Genomic DNA, 19,247 nt, shown 5'->3' with positions numbered 1-19,247 from the left:
GTTCAGCTATTTTTGTTATACTGTTTAGAATGTGTTTATTGCCATCATTATTGAAGTATTCGCTGAAATTCGAAGCCAACTACACAACTTGTGGGGTAACTCGAAAGGAAGTCAAGCTGCCAAAGCTTCACAGGTAAATGTTTGCCCCAAATTTTGTTAGGCCATAATTATAGTAATTTTACTTTTAATTACACAACTTCTAAACACTTAAAATTTTCTAGTTGTTTTTATTGCAATGCTAACTGATTTAAAATACCTATAATTTTTTACTTTTAGTCTAGATTTGCAGCAATATTTAGGTACATGAAGAATCAAATTAGTAATCTGTTCAGGTTTGCAAGTGACCTAATTGCATTTAAACCAAGCATGGTAGACGCATCACCATGGCTCAGCACCTTGCAATTAATTAATCAATAATAGATTGCAGCTTGTACGCCTGTGCAGATATTGGGCATATACCGCATATTTCACTCACAGCAAAATCATTAAATTTGCATTAGTATCTTGCCTTGTAGTTTATTTTATTTTGCGTCGAATAAATTTCCTATCTTGATGGGTTTGCCTTTAAAATTATTTTTATATATAATTACAACCTTTAACTGTTATTATCGGAGTATTCCTAGGTGTTTACTGCTTTAAAAAATAGAAATTCGTTTTCAAAGCATTTTAGAAAAAAATTATTCATTTTGTCACCCGCAAAATCTCCAACAGTGATCATTGTGCAATGCGCTTTTGATATTAATTAAACTACCTACTAGGCAACATATAACACCGATGATGCTATCTCAAGCCTTTCACCAGTTAAGTTTGGAATGGCATGCTTCTTCTGACAAGATGAAAATCCCCATGTTTACAAATTAACGCACCTGTGTTACGAGCAACTCCTGTAAATGTAACTTGACCTACCTTACAAAATTGCCTATATAGCCAAGTGCGTTATGAAAATGCAAGGCGAGCGTAACGTTATGCACTAGTAAAATGTTTTAACAGGAAGACCTTAATTTCCCGATATAAAAACTTGTTGACTCCCAGGTCATAGTAAATGACGACAGTACATCATGGGCGATGGTGGATGTGGATTCGAACAAGGAGAAAAGCGGCACACTGGAAGCCTGGAGACGTGCTCTGCGATCAAGATGGTAACCACTTTTTGGTCGCGAGTTGTGACTTCGTCTTTTGTTCTATACTTTACCTGTACAATTTTGTTTCAAATCTTTGCTCTTGGTATAGAATAAAATATCTAGAGACTATTGCACATAATCTTCAGCAAAGTATGTTTTAAACCACGGTAACCTGTCTTACACTTCTTTCCAGGTTTCATCTCACTATGCTTGTTGCCATTGTGCTTAACGTGGCGATATCTGCCTTTCAACACAGAATCAACCAACTTCCACCCGACCAAGGACGACCGTGGAACTTCTATCGCGTTGCCGAGGTAAAGCTCTCCACGTTTTTTCCTGCTTGGTCTGCTCATTTTGTTGATGGCGCCCCGTCAAAGCACAATGTACCAGCAATATTGTAGCAATATTTAAAACCATTCAAAAGTGTATCATTTGAATGCACCAAGCCAAGTATCGTTATTCGTGATTATGTTGTACACTACGTAGTCAAGTAATGATGCGAATTTAGGCCTTGTCAAAAGTTGTTAAAAGTTAAAACAATGTTGAATATGTACGGGTAAATAATACAATATATAAATACGCAGTCGCAGGCTGTACAAATGTCATTTAAGATTTAATCAACTGTTTGATACTAATCACGTTTAAAACTGACATCATTGCAGTTAATCGAGCACTCAACTGTCTTTTACATTTGTTACTTAACCGGGCCCGCTATATCTGGGCTGACCGTTTAAGCCCAAAACTTTTCCCCACACAGTTGTTTTTCACGCTGCTCTTTGACGTGGAAATGGTAATGAAGATGATCTGTCTGGGCCTGGGCGGCTACTTCAAACGCAACATCTACAAGTACGAAGCCTTCCTGGCGCTCGTTACTACGGTCAACACCGCCTACTCGCTTCCCGTCCTTCGAAGCTTTCCAGTATTCAGGATCATCAGGCTCGTCAAGCTCTCACCCACCCTCGAGAACTTTGTCTACAAGGTTAGTGACGTTCGGAGAATATCTTTCACTTGCCGGCGTTTAAAGCGCCGCCTGGAAAACTAGATCATCGCGTTTCTAAAGTTTGGTTCTTTGTATCTAGAAATGCACTCAATTCACAACAAGTTGTACATATTTTTACTTAAGCAAGAGTGGTAGTTGTCTAACAGAAGATGAAGAAATAATACGTTTTTTGCCATATGGATAATCATCAGCTTATTGGTATATTGGTATATCTAAGTTTAGTTAAATTTTGTTATAATTTTGTTAACAATCACTTTGATCTAGTTCAGCCTTTCTTAACCCGGGTAAATTTCCCCAGGAGGCAAATTTCCTCGTTTTTTGGGGGGAAATCCAAGGATAGGTATTCAATTAGCCGTCGCACTGAATATATCTGATGTAATTTGGTACTTTCGTTTTTTAATAAATGAGAACCATTTTATATATTTGGGGTAAATTTGATATTCATCTTTGCTAAAAGGGTAAAACATACAAATAAAAGGTTAAGGACCCCTGATCTAGTTGGAAGAGTGTTTTGTAAAATAACTTTTAATAACTTAAACTGTATAACTCCTCTATCTGATGTCCTCAACTTTAATGTTGCAACATTCAAACGTTTGGTAAGTCAGCTATTTGGCAAAAGTTTGATCTTTTTATATTATTTCCGTTTGGTTTGTTTTTTCGTTGACTTGGTACTTTATACCGTTCATCTTGCAGATATTCGGGCCTGCGAAGAAGATCGGTTTGCTGGTGGCCTTCACAGTCAGCATCTTGACATTGATGTCAACCATTAGTCTGCAAATGCTTTGCCACGTCGACAGACTTGAATGTTTCGCTACTTTCCCGCAGGTTTTGCATTACTTTATTGTTTTATGTTGATTCGCCGATGAGCTTTTTGTTGACATGTTTGAAGGGAAACGAAAAAGTATTATGGAGCATAATAGCTGGAGATTTTAGTAAGACGTAGTAAGAATATTAAAACCTATACAGAAGTAGCATTTGCAACGTTTCAAATATCTCTATATTTATTTTCAACATAGTCAAGACCAGGTTTTTTTTTAGGTTTGGTTTGGTTGACCGCTAAGTAGTTTTAAGAGACCGCAAGTGTTTCATTTAAATACCAAAAAATAGCCATATTTGCTTAAACGAATTATTTATTAGGCTACTGGCAGTGCACAATCACAGAACAAATTTTTCAGGTTCTATCTCATGCAACAAAACAGATTCGCAATTCCGTTCCCATCCGCCAGCTTCCATTTCTTCGTTGTTTGCAGATTCCAACGCCTTCAATGCTCGCACTGTCACTGTTCGTCGGTCCTTTGTTTTTGCCACTTCTCAGCTATCTTTTGTGCTACCTCGTCAGTGAGCTGCTCCGGACCGTTCATCGAAATGTTGATTAGAGCATTCAGGGTGATATCTAGTAGCCTATTTCGTTGCTTGGTTTTAACACGACATAGAGTCGAAAATCCTCGCTCTGGCCAGGCGGTTGCTAGAGGAATTGACAATGCAATGCAGCAAAGTCGATGCAGCTCTGGAAACATTTGCTGGAATACGTTGTCTCGAGCAATTTTGCTGCAGACATCACCGGGATCTTGGCAGAACTCAAATTCTGGCATTGTCATTCTATCTTTCAACGTTTGATAGTCATTTAGTACTTTCAAGGTTTGTTCAGCAGGAACAATGTCAAATCTTCTGATAAGCAGCGAGAGATCATCATTCCCATAAAGCTGGCGCTGAGGGGTATCAAGAGGAATCTGATTAGCATCAAAGATTCGAAAAGCGTACCTCAGGCTCAGGGAAACGTTCTTCGAGATTACAAAGCAGTGCCTCACAGTATGTTTCTGTGGTGAATCGCAGCAGTTTAATATCATCTTCAAGAAGTGTATTTTGAGATCTTGGTAAAATCTTTGAAATCTTCTCCCAGTCAAGTTTTAGGCTGTTTAAAACCTGATCTGAATTGGCAATGCTCCTAATCTCTTTACCGTTTCGGTCCCCCAAAACACCTAAAAAAAAACACTGGTCATGACTATACTTCTGTATAGGCTTTGCAATTCTTACCACGGCCAATAAGAACGATTTTTAATTTTTATAGTTGTTAAACCCGCCTCACATTTGTTTTATAGGCGTTTATGTCGATGTTCCAAATCATGACGCAGGAAGGTTGGATTGACGTCATGCACGAGACGATGACAGCAGTGGGCGGATCGTTTATACCGGTAATATAAAACAAATATTATCTTGCGATCTATAAAAGTGTTATGAGTTATATTGTGTTGCCACGATGTGATACTTCCAAATGACGCTCTTCTTTCTTGATTATAGTTTTACAGATTTTGGGTTGTTCATTTTTGGGGGCTGGTCGATTTGATCTTTTTCGTTTTATTTCTTTAATATCATCTTGTTACCGTTTCGAAAAATCCTCAAAGGTCTCGCGTAACATATTAGTCCTTCCCGATATATCGCTACAGATTTCCATCTACTTCATCCTGTATCACATGTTCGTTACCACGGTGATGATGAGTTTGTTTGTAGCTGTTATCCTCGACAACTTGGAGTTGGACGAAAATTTAAAGGTTTTGAATTCTATTGGTATTTGTGAAAACTCAATTATTTCGCTAACTTCTAAACCTTATTTTGTTGGGCAGTTGCTATCTTATGCTCGTATCACTATTTTATTTCTGTATCTAGCTTTTGCAATTTTAGAAATACGCTTACCACCCAGCTATATTATTAACCTAAACGTTTTTCAAATAGCGCCTGAAGCAGCTAAAAGTGAACGAACAGAGCGTTGACATGAAGCAACCCTTTCGATTGAGGATATTTCAACGATTTCCGTAAGTGTAAAAAAACATATTAAATCTACTTCAAAACCTTGTTGAAGTACTACTCCAGCGTTAAATAATGATATGCCAAAACATTGTAAACGTTGTAATGCACAATTCTTCCCACCTTCGTCCAATATAAATGCTACGTATTGTATATAGATAGAGTTAAAAATATAAAGCTACAAAAAGCCTGCTTAATGGCTCGTATATTTCTTTACCATCAAACTTAAGAGTTTTCGATATTTTCAAAAAAATTAAAGAGACTTGGTAAATTTATTAGATTAGTAAGTTGAATAAAAAACGGTTTATTTAATCGTTGCATGCGCTCTTAAAAAAATAAAAAAGCTCGACAAATTTGTTGCGAGGTTCTTTAGAAATAATTTACAACAGCAACCTGTTTAAAAAACTTGACGAATATTGCTAAACCGTTGAACGCGTAATGTCTGACGGTGCAAAATCGAACCAGGTGTTCGAGATTATGTTTCGATCCCGATATTTTGGACGCGACTCGATCTCAAATGACGCCATTAGTATGCTCAAAAAAAGCAAAATCGGTTAATTTGAAACGTTCAAAGAAAAGTTATATGTTCAGGTTATTAGGGCCAATTTTGCTAAGCGTTATGAAGTTTTGTTATCTCAATAGTTGAATAACTTTACCTAATATTTTTTTGATACATTTAAGGTAAAAATCCCAGTGTTGGTCGCCAATCATGATCAAATTTTCAATATCAATTTGATATTGGAATATCGGCCATCCCTATAGTTAGCGATTCCATACCCGCAGTAAGTCCATCATTTAGAGCAAAAGCATTCACCCTTCGACCATGCCGTTCACAATTAGCGGCCGCACCCCTAAGTTTTTATGACTTGAAATATATTTAGGCCGTTATACCATCTATAGCTTTTGTAGTTGCCGAAGCGTCTGTCGTGAGCGATTTACCCAAATGCTTAAGTCATTGGCATTTGGAATAATTTATCGCAAATTAACCTTAAGACCACCAGTAGGTTTGATAAGAGCAACCAATTTTTTCCTTAAAAAAAAACCCTTAAGGGCATTCGCCAGTCGGACGAAACGATTTAAAGGCGTTTTTTGCTTTGAGCTAATCGATAACATATTTGTAATGTAACGTTGGCATTTCAACGCGGGGTGAGCTGCGTGATTTGTATAAACTGATTTGAAAACTGGTTTGCGTAATTTGCATTCTGCGTGATTGTATAACAAGGTAAATGTATAAAAACCACGACAGAAACAAGCCGAAGATGGTTTGCCTCTCGCGCATCTCCGGCCACTTCACACTCCCGCCGCTGCGCGACACCTTTCTTCGCCAGTTCGTTGACCAGCGTCCGCCCACCGGCCAATCGGTTTCGGCGCACTCGACCGGCCTCTCCGCACCCCTACACTCTGCCAACTTCTCCATGTCCAACGCCATCGTCTGCTCCACAACGGTATGCGCCCGCCTTGTTTTTTTTAATTTTCAGCTTTGAACGGTTCGTCAGTCAATTTGTGGTTCGTCACATATTTTATTTGTCTAACTTTATAATGTTTCGGCGCAAAACAAAGACTTTTGTTGTTACTGAAAGTTGAATAACTAATGAAGTTTTGTTTAGCCATTTAATTATATCACACGCGTTGATTTTATGAGCAACTTTTGTACAATACTGATAAAAACAATACTAGCAACACGTTCACTTCTCAATAAGGGCGGAAAACGCGATACGATTTACTTTAGTTTGGCGAAGGCATTTGCTAGGAGATCACTTTAATATAAAACACGAAAACGTGTGAAAAATTAAGCAATTAGTCAACATTTTAACGGTTAAGCTATGTTCTTTGTGTTGTTCAGAATATTTTGTAGTTTGTATGTTTTCTTTTCTACAACAGCGGTATTTCACTGTTCTACCAGAGGATTCGTTTTTCCCAGTACCAAAGATGCTTAATGCTTATGCTTATAAATTGAATATGATATATATGAATGAATTCATTTGAATTAAGGAACTGACGAGTGGCGATATAGGCGAAATATATATTCCTTTAACAAAATGTCTGATCTTGCTTTTACTCAGGTTTTTAAACTTTAAGTTTTTAACAGTGATCGACAAGCAGAAACCTGCTGCCCATGGTTTTGGCTTCAATAAAGATACGTCCTTTTATAAAGTTAAAAGTAATAACGATTAATATGCACTAATTTAGATCAATGCCGCAAATAGATTTAAAAATGCGTGCGACAAGTGACTCAACCACCTCTGCAAAGACTATCCGGTCCTAACTTAACAACTAAAACTCCAGTAATAATGGACATCCATATGTACACCTGGCGTTCACGCTACCAACCCACCCTGTCCTGTTTTTGCTAAATGTTAAATTCTCTCGCAGGTTGCCACGCGACTGGCGGTGATGGACGACGGCTTGTTCACTCCGCTGAAGCTGGGAAGCAACGGCCTCGGCAACCGGCAGATGTTCGCAATCGAGAAGTCCGACCCCGCTAGCGGACGAGCTTCGCTCAGAAAACGCAGCAAGAAGGAACCGCTGTCGCTCACTTCTGCAAAGGTGTGATTGGGAGTGTCTAAGACATCGGTTCTTAACTTTTTTAGTATAGATGACTATCAGATTTACCCCCAATATATATAATAGTGCTAATTTTTTTTAAAAACGTAACAAATTACATTATTCAGAGATAAGAATGTTGCCAATAAACTAAAAAAATCAATTAGCGAAGCGTAACGTTACCGACACTAGACAATAAATAATCAATAGGCTATACTAGGGCTAGGCTAGCTTCGAATTAGCTGTTAATGTGAACTAGAAAGGTAGGCTACTAATACTTACAGCTAGCACGAATTTTCTGTCCCGTCAGCTGGTGTGGATAATTTGATTAATAGCTCATTTACCCCCTAAAACGAGGAAATTTACCCCCTGGGGAAAGGCTGGTCCAAGACTTCGTGACTTGTTTCGATACCGGTTTTAGAAACTAGGCCAACAGTTCGTACATCCTATCCAAAGCAAATTAAGGTCATAATCAAATAGACAGATTGCACCTCTTGGTATGGAAGACCCGTTTTAATCTGAAATTGTCAAACCCCTCGATTGCGCTTCTTTACATTTTATTACACCGGGGAACACCTGTAGAACTCTAAAAACGTGGCGGCGAGCAAAGCAAGCGCAAACATTTTAGGTACACCGATATTACGATGTCATCAATCGAAATTACAATACTATCAACGTCGGAATAAAGCACAACTCGGAATAAAATAAAAATAGGACTAACACCCAATAGTCGAAATAAGGTTTTAGCCGAAATATAGTTGATGGCTCGGAATAATACCTAAACGACCTAAACGGCTTAAACAAGGTCTAAACAACCTTTTACTAACCCCAATTGATTTTAATGTGTTGGTCCTAATATTATATGGTGTTCTTTATATAGATATACATAATTCCGCCTTTTTGAGGTAGGTTTTATAAGTATGTGTTGAGCGGTATTCGTCTTAGATTGCTTGCAATTGTTTATTGCGCATGCCTTATAAGTTAACTGCATATCTTTCAAGTACTGTTTGATCAATGACATAAGAGAAAGCGCGTCAGCCGTCAGTATAAAGCGCTGGTCTCCGCTACCGCAAATAACATATCTCCGATACGCTGAAAGTTTTTATACTACATAAATCAAGCAAAATCATTTACTTTTGGTTTGTCGAACTGACAAAGCTCTTTTAGTGTTACACGAAGCTTGCCGTTGAAATTAATGACTTACACATCATGAAATAATCATCATGAAAAGGAAACGAACATTACATTGCATTATTAAACACCACAAACCCGGAAAATTGTACAGCAGTCTTTTCCTAAATTAATCTCGCATATTGTACATTTTCATTTCAAAGTAAAATTATTAATCCAACATACCTCCAGGCTTAGGCGAGGAGTGGTTTGTTAGGCCTAACACGAGATAGGTGACCTTTTTCTACAACGCGACTCCTTTCGCGCTACAGCGGTTCGCAGTTCGATCAGCAGCGCAGTTGCGTGGTTTGCGTCTTTTCCCCGCTGTCGAGCGAGCGCCGTGTAGCGGGCGTTTTCGACACCGATTCTCGCCGCAAAGTGTCGCCCGCGCGCGACCAGATCCGGCGCAGAACGAGCTTGGTGTCGCGGCGGAAGGCCGCCGACCTGAAGTTGTACACAATGATGTGCTGGCAGGGCTGGTTCATGAACACGAACTGGCAGGTGCCGTACAGCCAAGTCCAAGCGGGCATATGTTGGCACGGCACCGGCACCGCTGCTGTCAGAATAAACAAAGGCGCCATTGTAATCACAAACATGCTCGTCATCAGCACCAGGGTCCAGAAGGCCTCGATTGTCTCGTCCATCCGATTTTTCTTTGCCGCCGATCTGGCTTTCGACTCTGCCGACCCGGAAGCTCTGTTCTCCCCGCCGACCCGGATCTCGACTACTCTCGGCGACGTTCCCTCGTTGTTTTCGTCACTCGGTGATGTCCGGGACGTTTTTAGGCAACAAATGTGTTCGGCGAAGCGCTTGTTTCGCTTGCAGTTGAAGAATCTCCTGACGGTTTTCAGCGACTTTCTGCAACATGCTAAAATAAAATGTTGCTAAGGTCTCGGCGTAACTCATTTTTGCCCGCGTACCACCAATGGTCCACCATGCCCGTTCAGGTATCAATGTAATCATTATTTAAAAAAAAAACAGTTCTAAGTGGTCAAATATTGTTTTTTTGGCTTTGTAGACCTGTTTGCTAGATCTGAAAAACTACCATGTGGTTCATTTACTACCAACGAAGTGGTTAAAACACACGGTTTTAGAATCTTTTAAAAAAATTTGTTGTTCTGAAAGCATTATATTAAGTATAAGTTTTTCCTGAGAAAGGTGGCATGGAAGTTCCACAGCGAAATCGATAAATTATACCAAAAGGGAAAACTTCAATTCAAACATACGCTTATTTCTTAAAACAAAAGCATGTTAACGTAACTTTACCTGCTGAAACACAAGGCCACCTCGACTTGGCAGTGGCAGCAGCTCTTGGCATCACAAAGAGACAGAAATAAGCGGTGTACACGTTAAACACGATTACAACCAGCAGAGGCAGCATCCATGCCAGGTAGAAGGCTAAGATTGACCGGGCTCTAGAGAGAGGCCGACGACCAAGCAGAAAGATTGCGCCAAACCCAAACCTAAATTGTCAATGTTACGCTGGGCTGCGTTTTTTACTATTGAGGTTGTGAACTACAGCAAATTATAGGGAGGCCGAGTGTTATATACCTCATAGTTTAAAATGCGAGAACAGCGATTTGTGACAGAACGGAAACGAAGTAAGGTGATGCCTGTTTAAAACTTAATTTGGAATGCGGTCAGAAAACGTTGGTAACAAGTCTACTCTGAATCATTTATTACGCAAAAACTTGTCAAACTGTGACTTATACATTTTTATCTGCATCTGTATGAATCGGGGGAAGAAGAAAGGCGACAGGATTAAAAAATTAGGGAAAAAAACGTGTATCGTTCGTGATCCGCTCACCTGTTGTTGATGCTGGGGTAAAACTCGAAAATATTCACTACTGGCCAAACAATTCCTGTCAAGCCAGCAATGACCGTGGTTACTACGAGGGCTGCTCGCGTTTTTTTAACGCTCATCCACCGCTGATACTTGAACGGGAAAACGATGGCAAGGTATCTGTCCAATGACATGATCGCCAGCACCCACGTGACCTGTTAGAAGCAAGGACAGTGTAGCGTTATGGACGGGATAAATTTACGTTTTTCTTGTTTTAAAGGAAACCTGACCGCACTACTTTTCTATTTGTCGTCAGTTTTTTGGCCTATATAAAGCAGTTGTTATCTGTGGTTAACCGAGGTCAAGTGTTTCTCTTCTTGCTAAATCAGGTATTAATTGAAAATAATTTTAAGTTGACATCGAGAATTTTTATTTGCAAGGGCGAGAAAGTGGAGCTGTTTCCATCAGTTTAATTCACTTAAAGAGTGATGTGAATTTCGTAGGAGGTAAACTCATTGTCAATCCTTATATACCATATTTAAACATAGTTGGATCGAAAGCCACCAGGTAAATGCACAAAATAAAAGTAAAATGCCATGGACATCTTTAGTTTGCGATATCGAATATATGCTCGCAACCAGGCAGTAATAGTTTGGGATCATATAATTTCTTCTAGATATTACATTAAAGTTTCTGTCACGAGTGCTTACCATCAGTAGATAGGTGGAGAGCATACAGCTCATAGCGGCGACCAGGTTGCGCTGCTCATGCTCGTAAACTTTGAAAATCATCTGCAAGTTGAAGGGTCCGTCTGTGGTTACGTTGCTGGTCAGCCTGGGAAGATGTAAGCCCTTTTTGGGAGGACGCGTATGCGGCTTGAGGTAGTTCTTGACGACTGCGTGTGGGCGGAGTTATTTTGTTAACGAACAAATCAAACCGCATGTCTGTTGGTTTACGCTAAATAATACGTTAATTGTTTATAGTAGTTGTCAACGTACCCTCGACAATGCGACGACGTAATCTGTTTTTTTTTGTGTGTGAAAATTGTTCTATCAAAGCAATCCACAAAGGCTAAATCAAAAAAAAATTATCTCGGCTCTACCTGGTTTGTGCGCGTTTTTTAAAGAAAAAAATCGCCCTCCATCTCATTAAACAGGACTCTGTAAAAGTTCGGACTTTTGTTTCTTAAAATTAGATTTAAACAAAAAAAAAAGATCTCCTTGGATACCAACCAAATGTTTAGTTCTATTTTTTGATAAGCTTATGTTATAAGTTTTAATGCTTGTTATCAGGTTCTTTTAAAAAGCGTTTTTTTGCATGTTATTTCAACAATATTGACCGAAATTCATTATTGATAACGTCAACAACAGTGAAAAGCAACTGATGAATGACGCTATTAGACCGTTGCAAGTGAACAATTCACAAGTACTAAATGATTTATGTTTTCCTCAGAAGAGCGCCATAAGAATGCCTCTGGTATTTTTTGTTTTGCCTACACTGTTTAGTGTACCGATGGCCGGTAGTTCTTTTCTTTAATTCTGTGTAATGTACAAACTTATCTCCCACAAGCGTTGTGGAAAGTATGCATAAACTGCCACTAAATAAAACCTAAAGCAGAAACAATCGGTTCGGCTTATTCTACCAGTAAAACAAATCTTCTCATAGAAAAAAAAATCAAGTGTATTGCGATATAAACTACCTTACCGAGCACCTAAAAGGTTCTATCCAGAAAATGTAAAAAAATACTACAAGTTTGCGCTTCAAGTAGCCATGATGCGCAAAACAATTGGCACAATGCCCTTACTTTTCTCGACGTGCTTCACCAACTCGACGTCGAAAGTGGGCCGGCCAAGTAGCAAGTAACTTTCCATGGCGACTCGTACAGGCAGGTAGACGAGCGAAATGGCGATATCGCAGAAGGACAGCCAAAGCCGACACACACCGTAGGAACCCCAGAGCCTGTGTCGCTGCTGCCAGATAACGATGGGAATCAGCAGGTTTCCTATCGCTGTAATGAAGGCCACGATCGAGGTGGCCACGAGGTCGAAAATTATTCCCGCCATGCTGCAGTCCCTGTCGCAACAAGTCCCACTGTTTTGCGCAAAACTTACATTTTGATGTACTATAGCAGTGGTTCTCAATCGGGGCGCCTTGGTGTGCCATTTCTAATGCTCAAGGGCGCCGATAGGTATTTGAGAATTTTCAAGAATCTGATTAATTGGTAAGCTTCTTGATACAACGATATTTAAGACGATTACCATTATATCAAATGACATTTACTACTTTTTTTTCTATGTTTTAAGTTGATTTTGTTGTTCCAATTCCATTTTAAGGAACATTTTAGTAAAATACTCAACGAAAATTCCAGTCGGGGTCTGAAAATCTATTTATTTTTTTTGAGGGGTGCCGTAAGCCATAAACGCTTGAGAATCACTTAACCTTTGTGTTGTTAGCCTCTTTCTACTAACTTTGCTCTGGCCGTGAAGCATAATAATTATCTCTATAGGTGTCTGTATCGGATAATGCGGGAATAATTTGTAATTCTTAAAGACCGAAATTGTGGTTATACAAAATCATATGTTCTGCTTACTTTTAATGATCTAATGTTGAACATTGTGTAATAGTACTTAGGAAAATGTATTTTATTTTCATATCCGTTTAACTTGTTAAATTATGTTCAAAGGCCGTGTCAGTCAGGGTTTACTCTATAGTCTGCTTTGTGAAAATCAAACGCGCAAATTAAGCGATAACGTGTAAATCTTAAAATTGAAAAAACTTTTCACCTATACGCATTAAATGTGTAATTCTTGGCGAAGAATGACTCCTTCGTGCAAAGGCGAAACGAATGCATAAGGTTGCAATCTGTCATATTCTCATAACCTTCCATTAAGGCCTCGAATCCATCCATGGCTTTCTTTCAGGATCCGTCCAAACAATCAATACATATATTTCTTTTCTATTTCTAGAAAATAAAAGTGAACACTTGTACTTTCTGTTTTTCCTGTAAAAATCTAAATGCTGCAGAAAACTTCCACTATGTTATAGGCTCATTGTAAACTTACCTTTAAATTGACTGGTTGTATATTTACATTCTTTATATATTCTTGGCAGACAAAAAAAATATCAGTAAATGAAATGTGGAAAACATTTCGTAATAAATTTTTCCTTTTCGTAAATAGCACTCCTATGTTAGGTTATTCCGAACTATATAGTTACTTAGTTACTGATTCCTAAAACTACATTAACAGTATTTTTTATTATTTCAATACGGTGAAACATATTTTCTTGTTATAAGACTGACTGACAAAACCACGCTAAAATTATCGAATTAAATCGGTTTGTGTGCAACCTCACAATGCTGCGACCGCATTTCACCACCGCGACCAATTGGATTTCTTGAAACGGATTTGGGCAACCGCTTAACACCTTGTTGGTGTCGAATTATATTTTTATAAATAATTCATGTTAAATAATCTCTGTTGCGTCTCCCACGACACACTATGCATTGGCGTGGAAACCTTGTTTATTGTTTTTAAGTTTTAACAACTACACTAGCCTGCAAAGTGCTGGAAACGTTGTTTATTGCATAACTGGTTTCCACTTTGCAGATTTCTTCCAGGTTTTTAACACACTTTTTTATCTGCTCTGTGTTATAGTAACCATAAAATGTTGTTATCTTGTATAAAAATAATCGGAAAACAGATTCGTCGTTACATACCAATAATGAGTGTTTTACAATGTACATGGGCGCGAATCTATATTTGGACTGACCAGAGTTTTACATATTACGTGGAACGCTTGTTGGTTAAGCGATATGAGGGCATGAAGCGAATCAAATGCGGTCAATCTTAATTGAATGCGCGCATCACGTTTCATCGTTGCACGCGCAATGCAAACGTTTGTCGAACACCCACATTGTAGTGTAATGTTACGCGCGTGCAACAACCAAGTTATAATAATACTCCAGGAATATTTCAGGTTTACATAATTAATTAATAAAGCACTTGCTTACTAAAACGTGAAGCAGAGTGCTTACCAAGTAACCACACCAGCGCATAAAATATGATTTGAACGTTGTAAACCTACTTTTAGGCCAACACATTTTTTGTTTGTTTTTGCAGCAAGAAGCTGGCAACACACTGAAAAAACCTGACTTGCTTGACACCCTTATACGCGATTGTTCGCAACAGCACAATCAACCAAGTAAGTCTTCACCAGCTTGGTTTACCTAGTTAAAGGTATTGTAAAGGGTTTTTAAAATTAGTGCTGCTTTTTTAATTGTAGGAAATTTTTGGAATTAGGTTTGTGCAAAACCAAACAAATATACGCTTATATAGAATTGTGATGTAAGGCGAGTCGAGGTGTTTAATGTAGAGCGACTAAGAGATTGACAACGGCAAATTGCAATTATTAGAAAAACAGACGTAATGATTATAAGTAAGAAAACACCTTCACAGTAAAATTAATAAAGAGCCTGAGCAAAATGAAGTCATAAAAAAGGCAAAAAGTTGTTATATAGCCAAGAATGATTTTTCATGTTATTATAGTTTGATGTTTTTCTTGTTAAACGTTTCAATTGGGTTTATACAGTTTATCGGAACCATGTTCTAATTTCTTGTTATATGCTGCATGTCACTACAATTATAAATATATATTTAGTAGATGCAAAACACAGTTCAGAATCAACCAATAGTTATCTAAATATTAAAATACACGAACACACGATGCACGACGAACAAATTGTCGTGATGTACCAAACTGTAAATCAATCTATCTAGGCGCAACCATACTTTCAATTTGTCCTTTTTCTAAATGCTCATTACTGGGGCATAGTAGCCAAAGTCGGCTAAAAACGCAATCGACCTTTCGATCGCCGCAGACTCGACTTCCTGGATGAACGGTTACGGTCGCGGGAGGTCGTTGCTGAGCGCGCAGCACGTGATTAGACGGGAGAGGCGACCGGTGAGCCGGAGAATGTTCAGCGACGACAAGCGACAAGCCGAGGTGGAGAGTTTGACCAACCAGGTATGGACTCTTTGATATGATAAACTTTAGGTAATCAAGTGTTTTCGCCTTGCCTTGCTTGCACTATAACCCGAATGATTAGGCCAGCTGATTCCGGTAGTAGCTTTTCAAAGGGCAGCTTGTATAATATTATGAGTATCCTGGTAATCGTTTGGTCAAGATTGTTCTAGCAAGGCTAGATCGTGCTATATACCGTATAGCCCATGTAAATATCATGGCCTGGTAACTGTTATTTCAGTTATGAAGTATTTCAGTTATGAAGTTTTTGCATTGAGTTAAGCTTTTTTCAGTGTGCCTTGTTTGCGTTACAGCTGCTTGGTAAACACAATACGTTTACCTGTAAACAGGTGACTACGTAGGAATTTCGACACTAAACGTATTATTTCAATACCAAAAGCCAAAATTTTGGCAGAAAGTATTGAGATCCTTTCTGAAAAAATTCCTATTTTAATTTGGTATCGAATCGGCACCGATAATACCCTAATATCGGGAGAGTTTTGAAACTACCACTTTATATCTGGCTTTCATCTCAGATCCGATATCTTCAGACAGTCCTACTGGAATAAATGAAATAAGCTTATATATACTGCTGGAAGAGCAACACTCCATTATATATCTACTGGAATAAGTTTGTTTTTATACCAGGCTGTTTGTATAGCTATAACCAACGGGGTGTTTCAAATCGGCGTTTAGGGAAAATAACGTGTTGGTACATTGTATTAGTCTCTTTCACTTCGTGTAATATTTAGACGTTCACTTTCTAAGCAAGCAAGCCTTCTTCCACAGGCCTCGCTCTTCAACGGCTCGCAGGAGGTCGACTTCAAGCAGCTGCATTTAAAGAGGCAGCAGGCTCTTCTCAAGAGACAACGCGAGGAGCAGGAGATGCGCGAAAATCACCCGCTTTTCGACACTCCGCTCTTCTTTGTCAAGCGCGACAGCAGGTTCAGAAAGTGAGTGGAGCCGCTCTTCGCTTATCGTTTTCCGTAAATTCCAAGCGTACTTACCTGGGTATTTTATTTACGCAAGTCCGCTGATTTCAAAAACGATATCTATATTGTTGTAAGACGCTACTACATCTACAGGGTTGCCACACAGTCTTAATAATCTTTCAATGTATTTGGCTGTCTTTAAGTTGTTCTACATATTGATAATTTTTATTTTTTAGAAAGTCTTTATATAGTATGTATTTAAATTTACTTAATGTACAGTGTTTTAAAAGTGCCGTAGTCGTTTAAACTATTTGTTATTGTCTTTGGTTTGGACATTTATACTGTTTTTATGAATATAAACGTCAAGTGATACAATTTTAGTTCGTTGAAAACAGATAAATTTTATTTTTAAAGTCCTTAAATGTCTTTGCATTTCAATTTTATTTATTAGGACAATAAAGGTCTTTGTCTGCTATTGAAATGTTTCAAAGATTACAAGGTAATATTTTGTTAACTACAACTATCTTGTCCAAGGTTCTGTCGTGCAATTGTAAGCGCTCAGTACGGAAAGTGCGACAAGGAACACGAGGTCCCCGACCGCAAGCAGTCCGCGCAAACTCTTTAGTAAGTGTCTTGATATTTCAGCTTAAATGTAAGCTACTAGTAGACAGAAAGCAATCGCAGACTTAGCGAATCTGCCGATCAATAGTACAAGCAGGGCTGGTTAGAAAAACAACTAGCATGCAGTCAGGTTTGAACTCACGACCTCTGGTCATACCGGGACCGTCGCTCTACCAACTGAGCTATGCAGGCTTAGAGAGGAGTGAGCCGAGAAACAACCATACGCCAATGCTTGCCACATTCTGTTTTTACATTTCACATTAACTTCACTTTAAATGTAAACTTTGCGAATTTACACTAATTTTTAAACTGTAACCTCGAAGGTTACTATATAGCTTTCTTGAAATAATAGGACCAAATAAAACCTTGTTTTTTACGTTATATTTGACATATAATTTGACATGCAAGGATGCTTGTCGGACGTAGATTTGCTTATTATGATAGTTGAGGTAAAAAGCTAAAATGCTGTGCTCAAACGACGATACATTGTTTAATATGTTTTATCAGTCACTACGCTGCCATTTAGATCAGATGTTGGAGATGAAAATCACGATTAATTTATACACACAATGTCCTATATGATTTTAAATGTTTAACACATCACTGTTACCGTCTGTAGCGATTTGCTTGGCCTTGTCCCGTACCTGGACTGGTTCATGATCTTGTTCACGGTTGCGTCGTGTTCATCCATGATGCTCGAGACCACCACGTGTCGAATTCACGACACACCAGCACTCCAAGTGGCCGAGTACGTGTTTGTTGTGACTATGGGAGGCGAACTGCTGCTCAAGGTAAGGACGAACGCGCTCGTAGTTTTACACATATTGCTTTTTTGATAACGATTTAGAAGTTTTTATCCTTTTAAATGTTTTTCGCAAAATTTATGTTTGTTTGTCTTGTGCGATAAACGTCATTAACTTTTATATTATAACAATGTTGTGAAAAGTACAACCTTTCACGTTGTCAATCACTGCTTTACAACATAAAACAACATGTTGCATCAGATATGAAACACACAGAGACGAAAAGCGAAATAGTGACAAATTGTAATTTACTGTTAACGAGCTTTCGCACAACCGTTTTTTCAACACCAGAGTAAGGAATAGAGGCGATAAAAATGCACGAAATAAAGACGCGACCGCACAAAAAAGCGATAAAAGGTAGCTGGTTCCACAGCTTTAAAAATACACGTTTCCTAGTACGTGTAACGGCACGTAACTTTTGGTTGGATGTAAGACCGCATGTTATATGGCATATTTTACCATAAAACCTAAATTACGGTTGTGTCTAGCGTTGACCATAGCAAACCATTTTTTACTGTGTTACAAAGTTAGCCCGCTGTTGGTTTCGTATAGGGTAATGCTTTGATTACCGATAATTTAAAGTACGTCGACATTTAATGATAACTCTTTGTACAGTGCCATTTGTGTGTCAATTGTTTGACAATACAAATTCGTCTATCAACAAAGTTTAATGCTTTACAAAGTTAGTCTGTTTTCGCCGATTACAACCTCCTTGTTTTGTAAGGTTTTCGCCAACGGGTTGCTTTTCACTCCGAAGCCGACTTTTAAAGACTTGGGGGGCTTTCTTGACGTCACCATTTTTGTCGTGTCCCTGGTGTTTGTCTGGAATTTGGCCAGATCTTCAGGTTGGTTTCTATTTTTTCAATGGTAGCTTCTAAATTAATTTAAAGATATTTTGTTAAAAGACAACATATTTATGGTATAACAATAGAGATAGATCTGTTTTAGAACGATATATTTTTGCATAAATATTACGCCACAAAATTAAAAAAAGATCCATTTGTAACGGAAAACAATAGTTAAGAGGTAAATCCTCATATTCATTAACCTTATTAAATTATTCAGATCACGTGAGTCAGCTCCTTATGGTGCTCCGGTGTCTGCGTCCTCTGCGCATCTTCAAACTCGTTCCGCAGATTCGAAAAGTCGTCATCGAGTTGCTTCGCGGCTTCAAGGAAATAGTCATGGTCGGTTGTTCGAGCTCGTGCTAATTTTGTATATTTGTTTAATTCTTTCCTTGCAAGTTTAGGTTGCGCTCAGTCTGTTATATTGAAAAGCGAGAAATGCATCCATGATCAGTTTTGATGTTTTTTCACTCCGATAACTCCAACTTGCTCTAATACTTGTAGTTCATCTTAGAATGTTATTCGTTTTCGGCGTCTCTCAAAACGTTCCATTCATATTCTGTAAAGTTTAGTCGCGAAAATTTGTCAAACGTTTTGTAAAACT

General features: G+C 38.5%; 1 protein-coding gene across 1 annotated transcript in view; it reads left to right on the top strand.

Annotated features, from left to right (window-relative positions):
• The window catches only part of LOC146160725 (sodium leak channel NALCN-like), a 37,022-nt gene that overhangs the window by 3,027 nt on the left and 14,748 nt on the right, over nucleotides 1-19,247 (top strand). The window contains exons 8-25 of the mRNA XM_083384998.1: nucleotides 29-133; nucleotides 1,033-1,139; nucleotides 1,315-1,435; nucleotides 1,879-2,100; nucleotides 2,815-2,946; nucleotides 4,221-4,313; nucleotides 4,566-4,670; nucleotides 4,852-4,931; nucleotides 6,170-6,383; nucleotides 7,297-7,472; nucleotides 8,910-9,414; nucleotides 14,542-14,623; nucleotides 15,300-15,445; nucleotides 16,232-16,395; nucleotides 16,909-16,998; nucleotides 17,615-17,786; nucleotides 18,523-18,643; nucleotides 18,864-18,985. Coding sequence (XP_083241124.1) covers nucleotides 29-133; nucleotides 1,033-1,139; nucleotides 1,315-1,435; nucleotides 1,879-2,100; nucleotides 2,815-2,946; nucleotides 4,221-4,313; nucleotides 4,566-4,670; nucleotides 4,852-4,931; nucleotides 6,170-6,383; nucleotides 7,297-7,472; nucleotides 8,910-9,414; nucleotides 14,542-14,623; nucleotides 15,300-15,445; nucleotides 16,232-16,395; nucleotides 16,909-16,998; nucleotides 17,615-17,786; nucleotides 18,523-18,643; nucleotides 18,864-18,985 — 2,757 coding nt within the window. The remainder of the gene's footprint in view (nucleotides 1-28; nucleotides 134-1,032; nucleotides 1,140-1,314; nucleotides 1,436-1,878; nucleotides 2,101-2,814; nucleotides 2,947-4,220; nucleotides 4,314-4,565; nucleotides 4,671-4,851; nucleotides 4,932-6,169; nucleotides 6,384-7,296; nucleotides 7,473-8,909; nucleotides 9,415-14,541; nucleotides 14,624-15,299; nucleotides 15,446-16,231; nucleotides 16,396-16,908; nucleotides 16,999-17,614; nucleotides 17,787-18,522; nucleotides 18,644-18,863; nucleotides 18,986-19,247) is intronic.

This window comes from Ascidiella aspersa, chromosome 3 (genome assembly GCF_963924565.1).
Source record: "Ascidiella aspersa chromosome 3, kaAscAspe10.2, whole genome shotgun sequence".
NCBI lineage: Eukaryota > Metazoa > Chordata > Ascidiacea > Phlebobranchia > Ascidiidae > Ascidiella > Ascidiella aspersa.
This window is presented reverse-complemented; position numbering and strand designations above follow the sequence as displayed.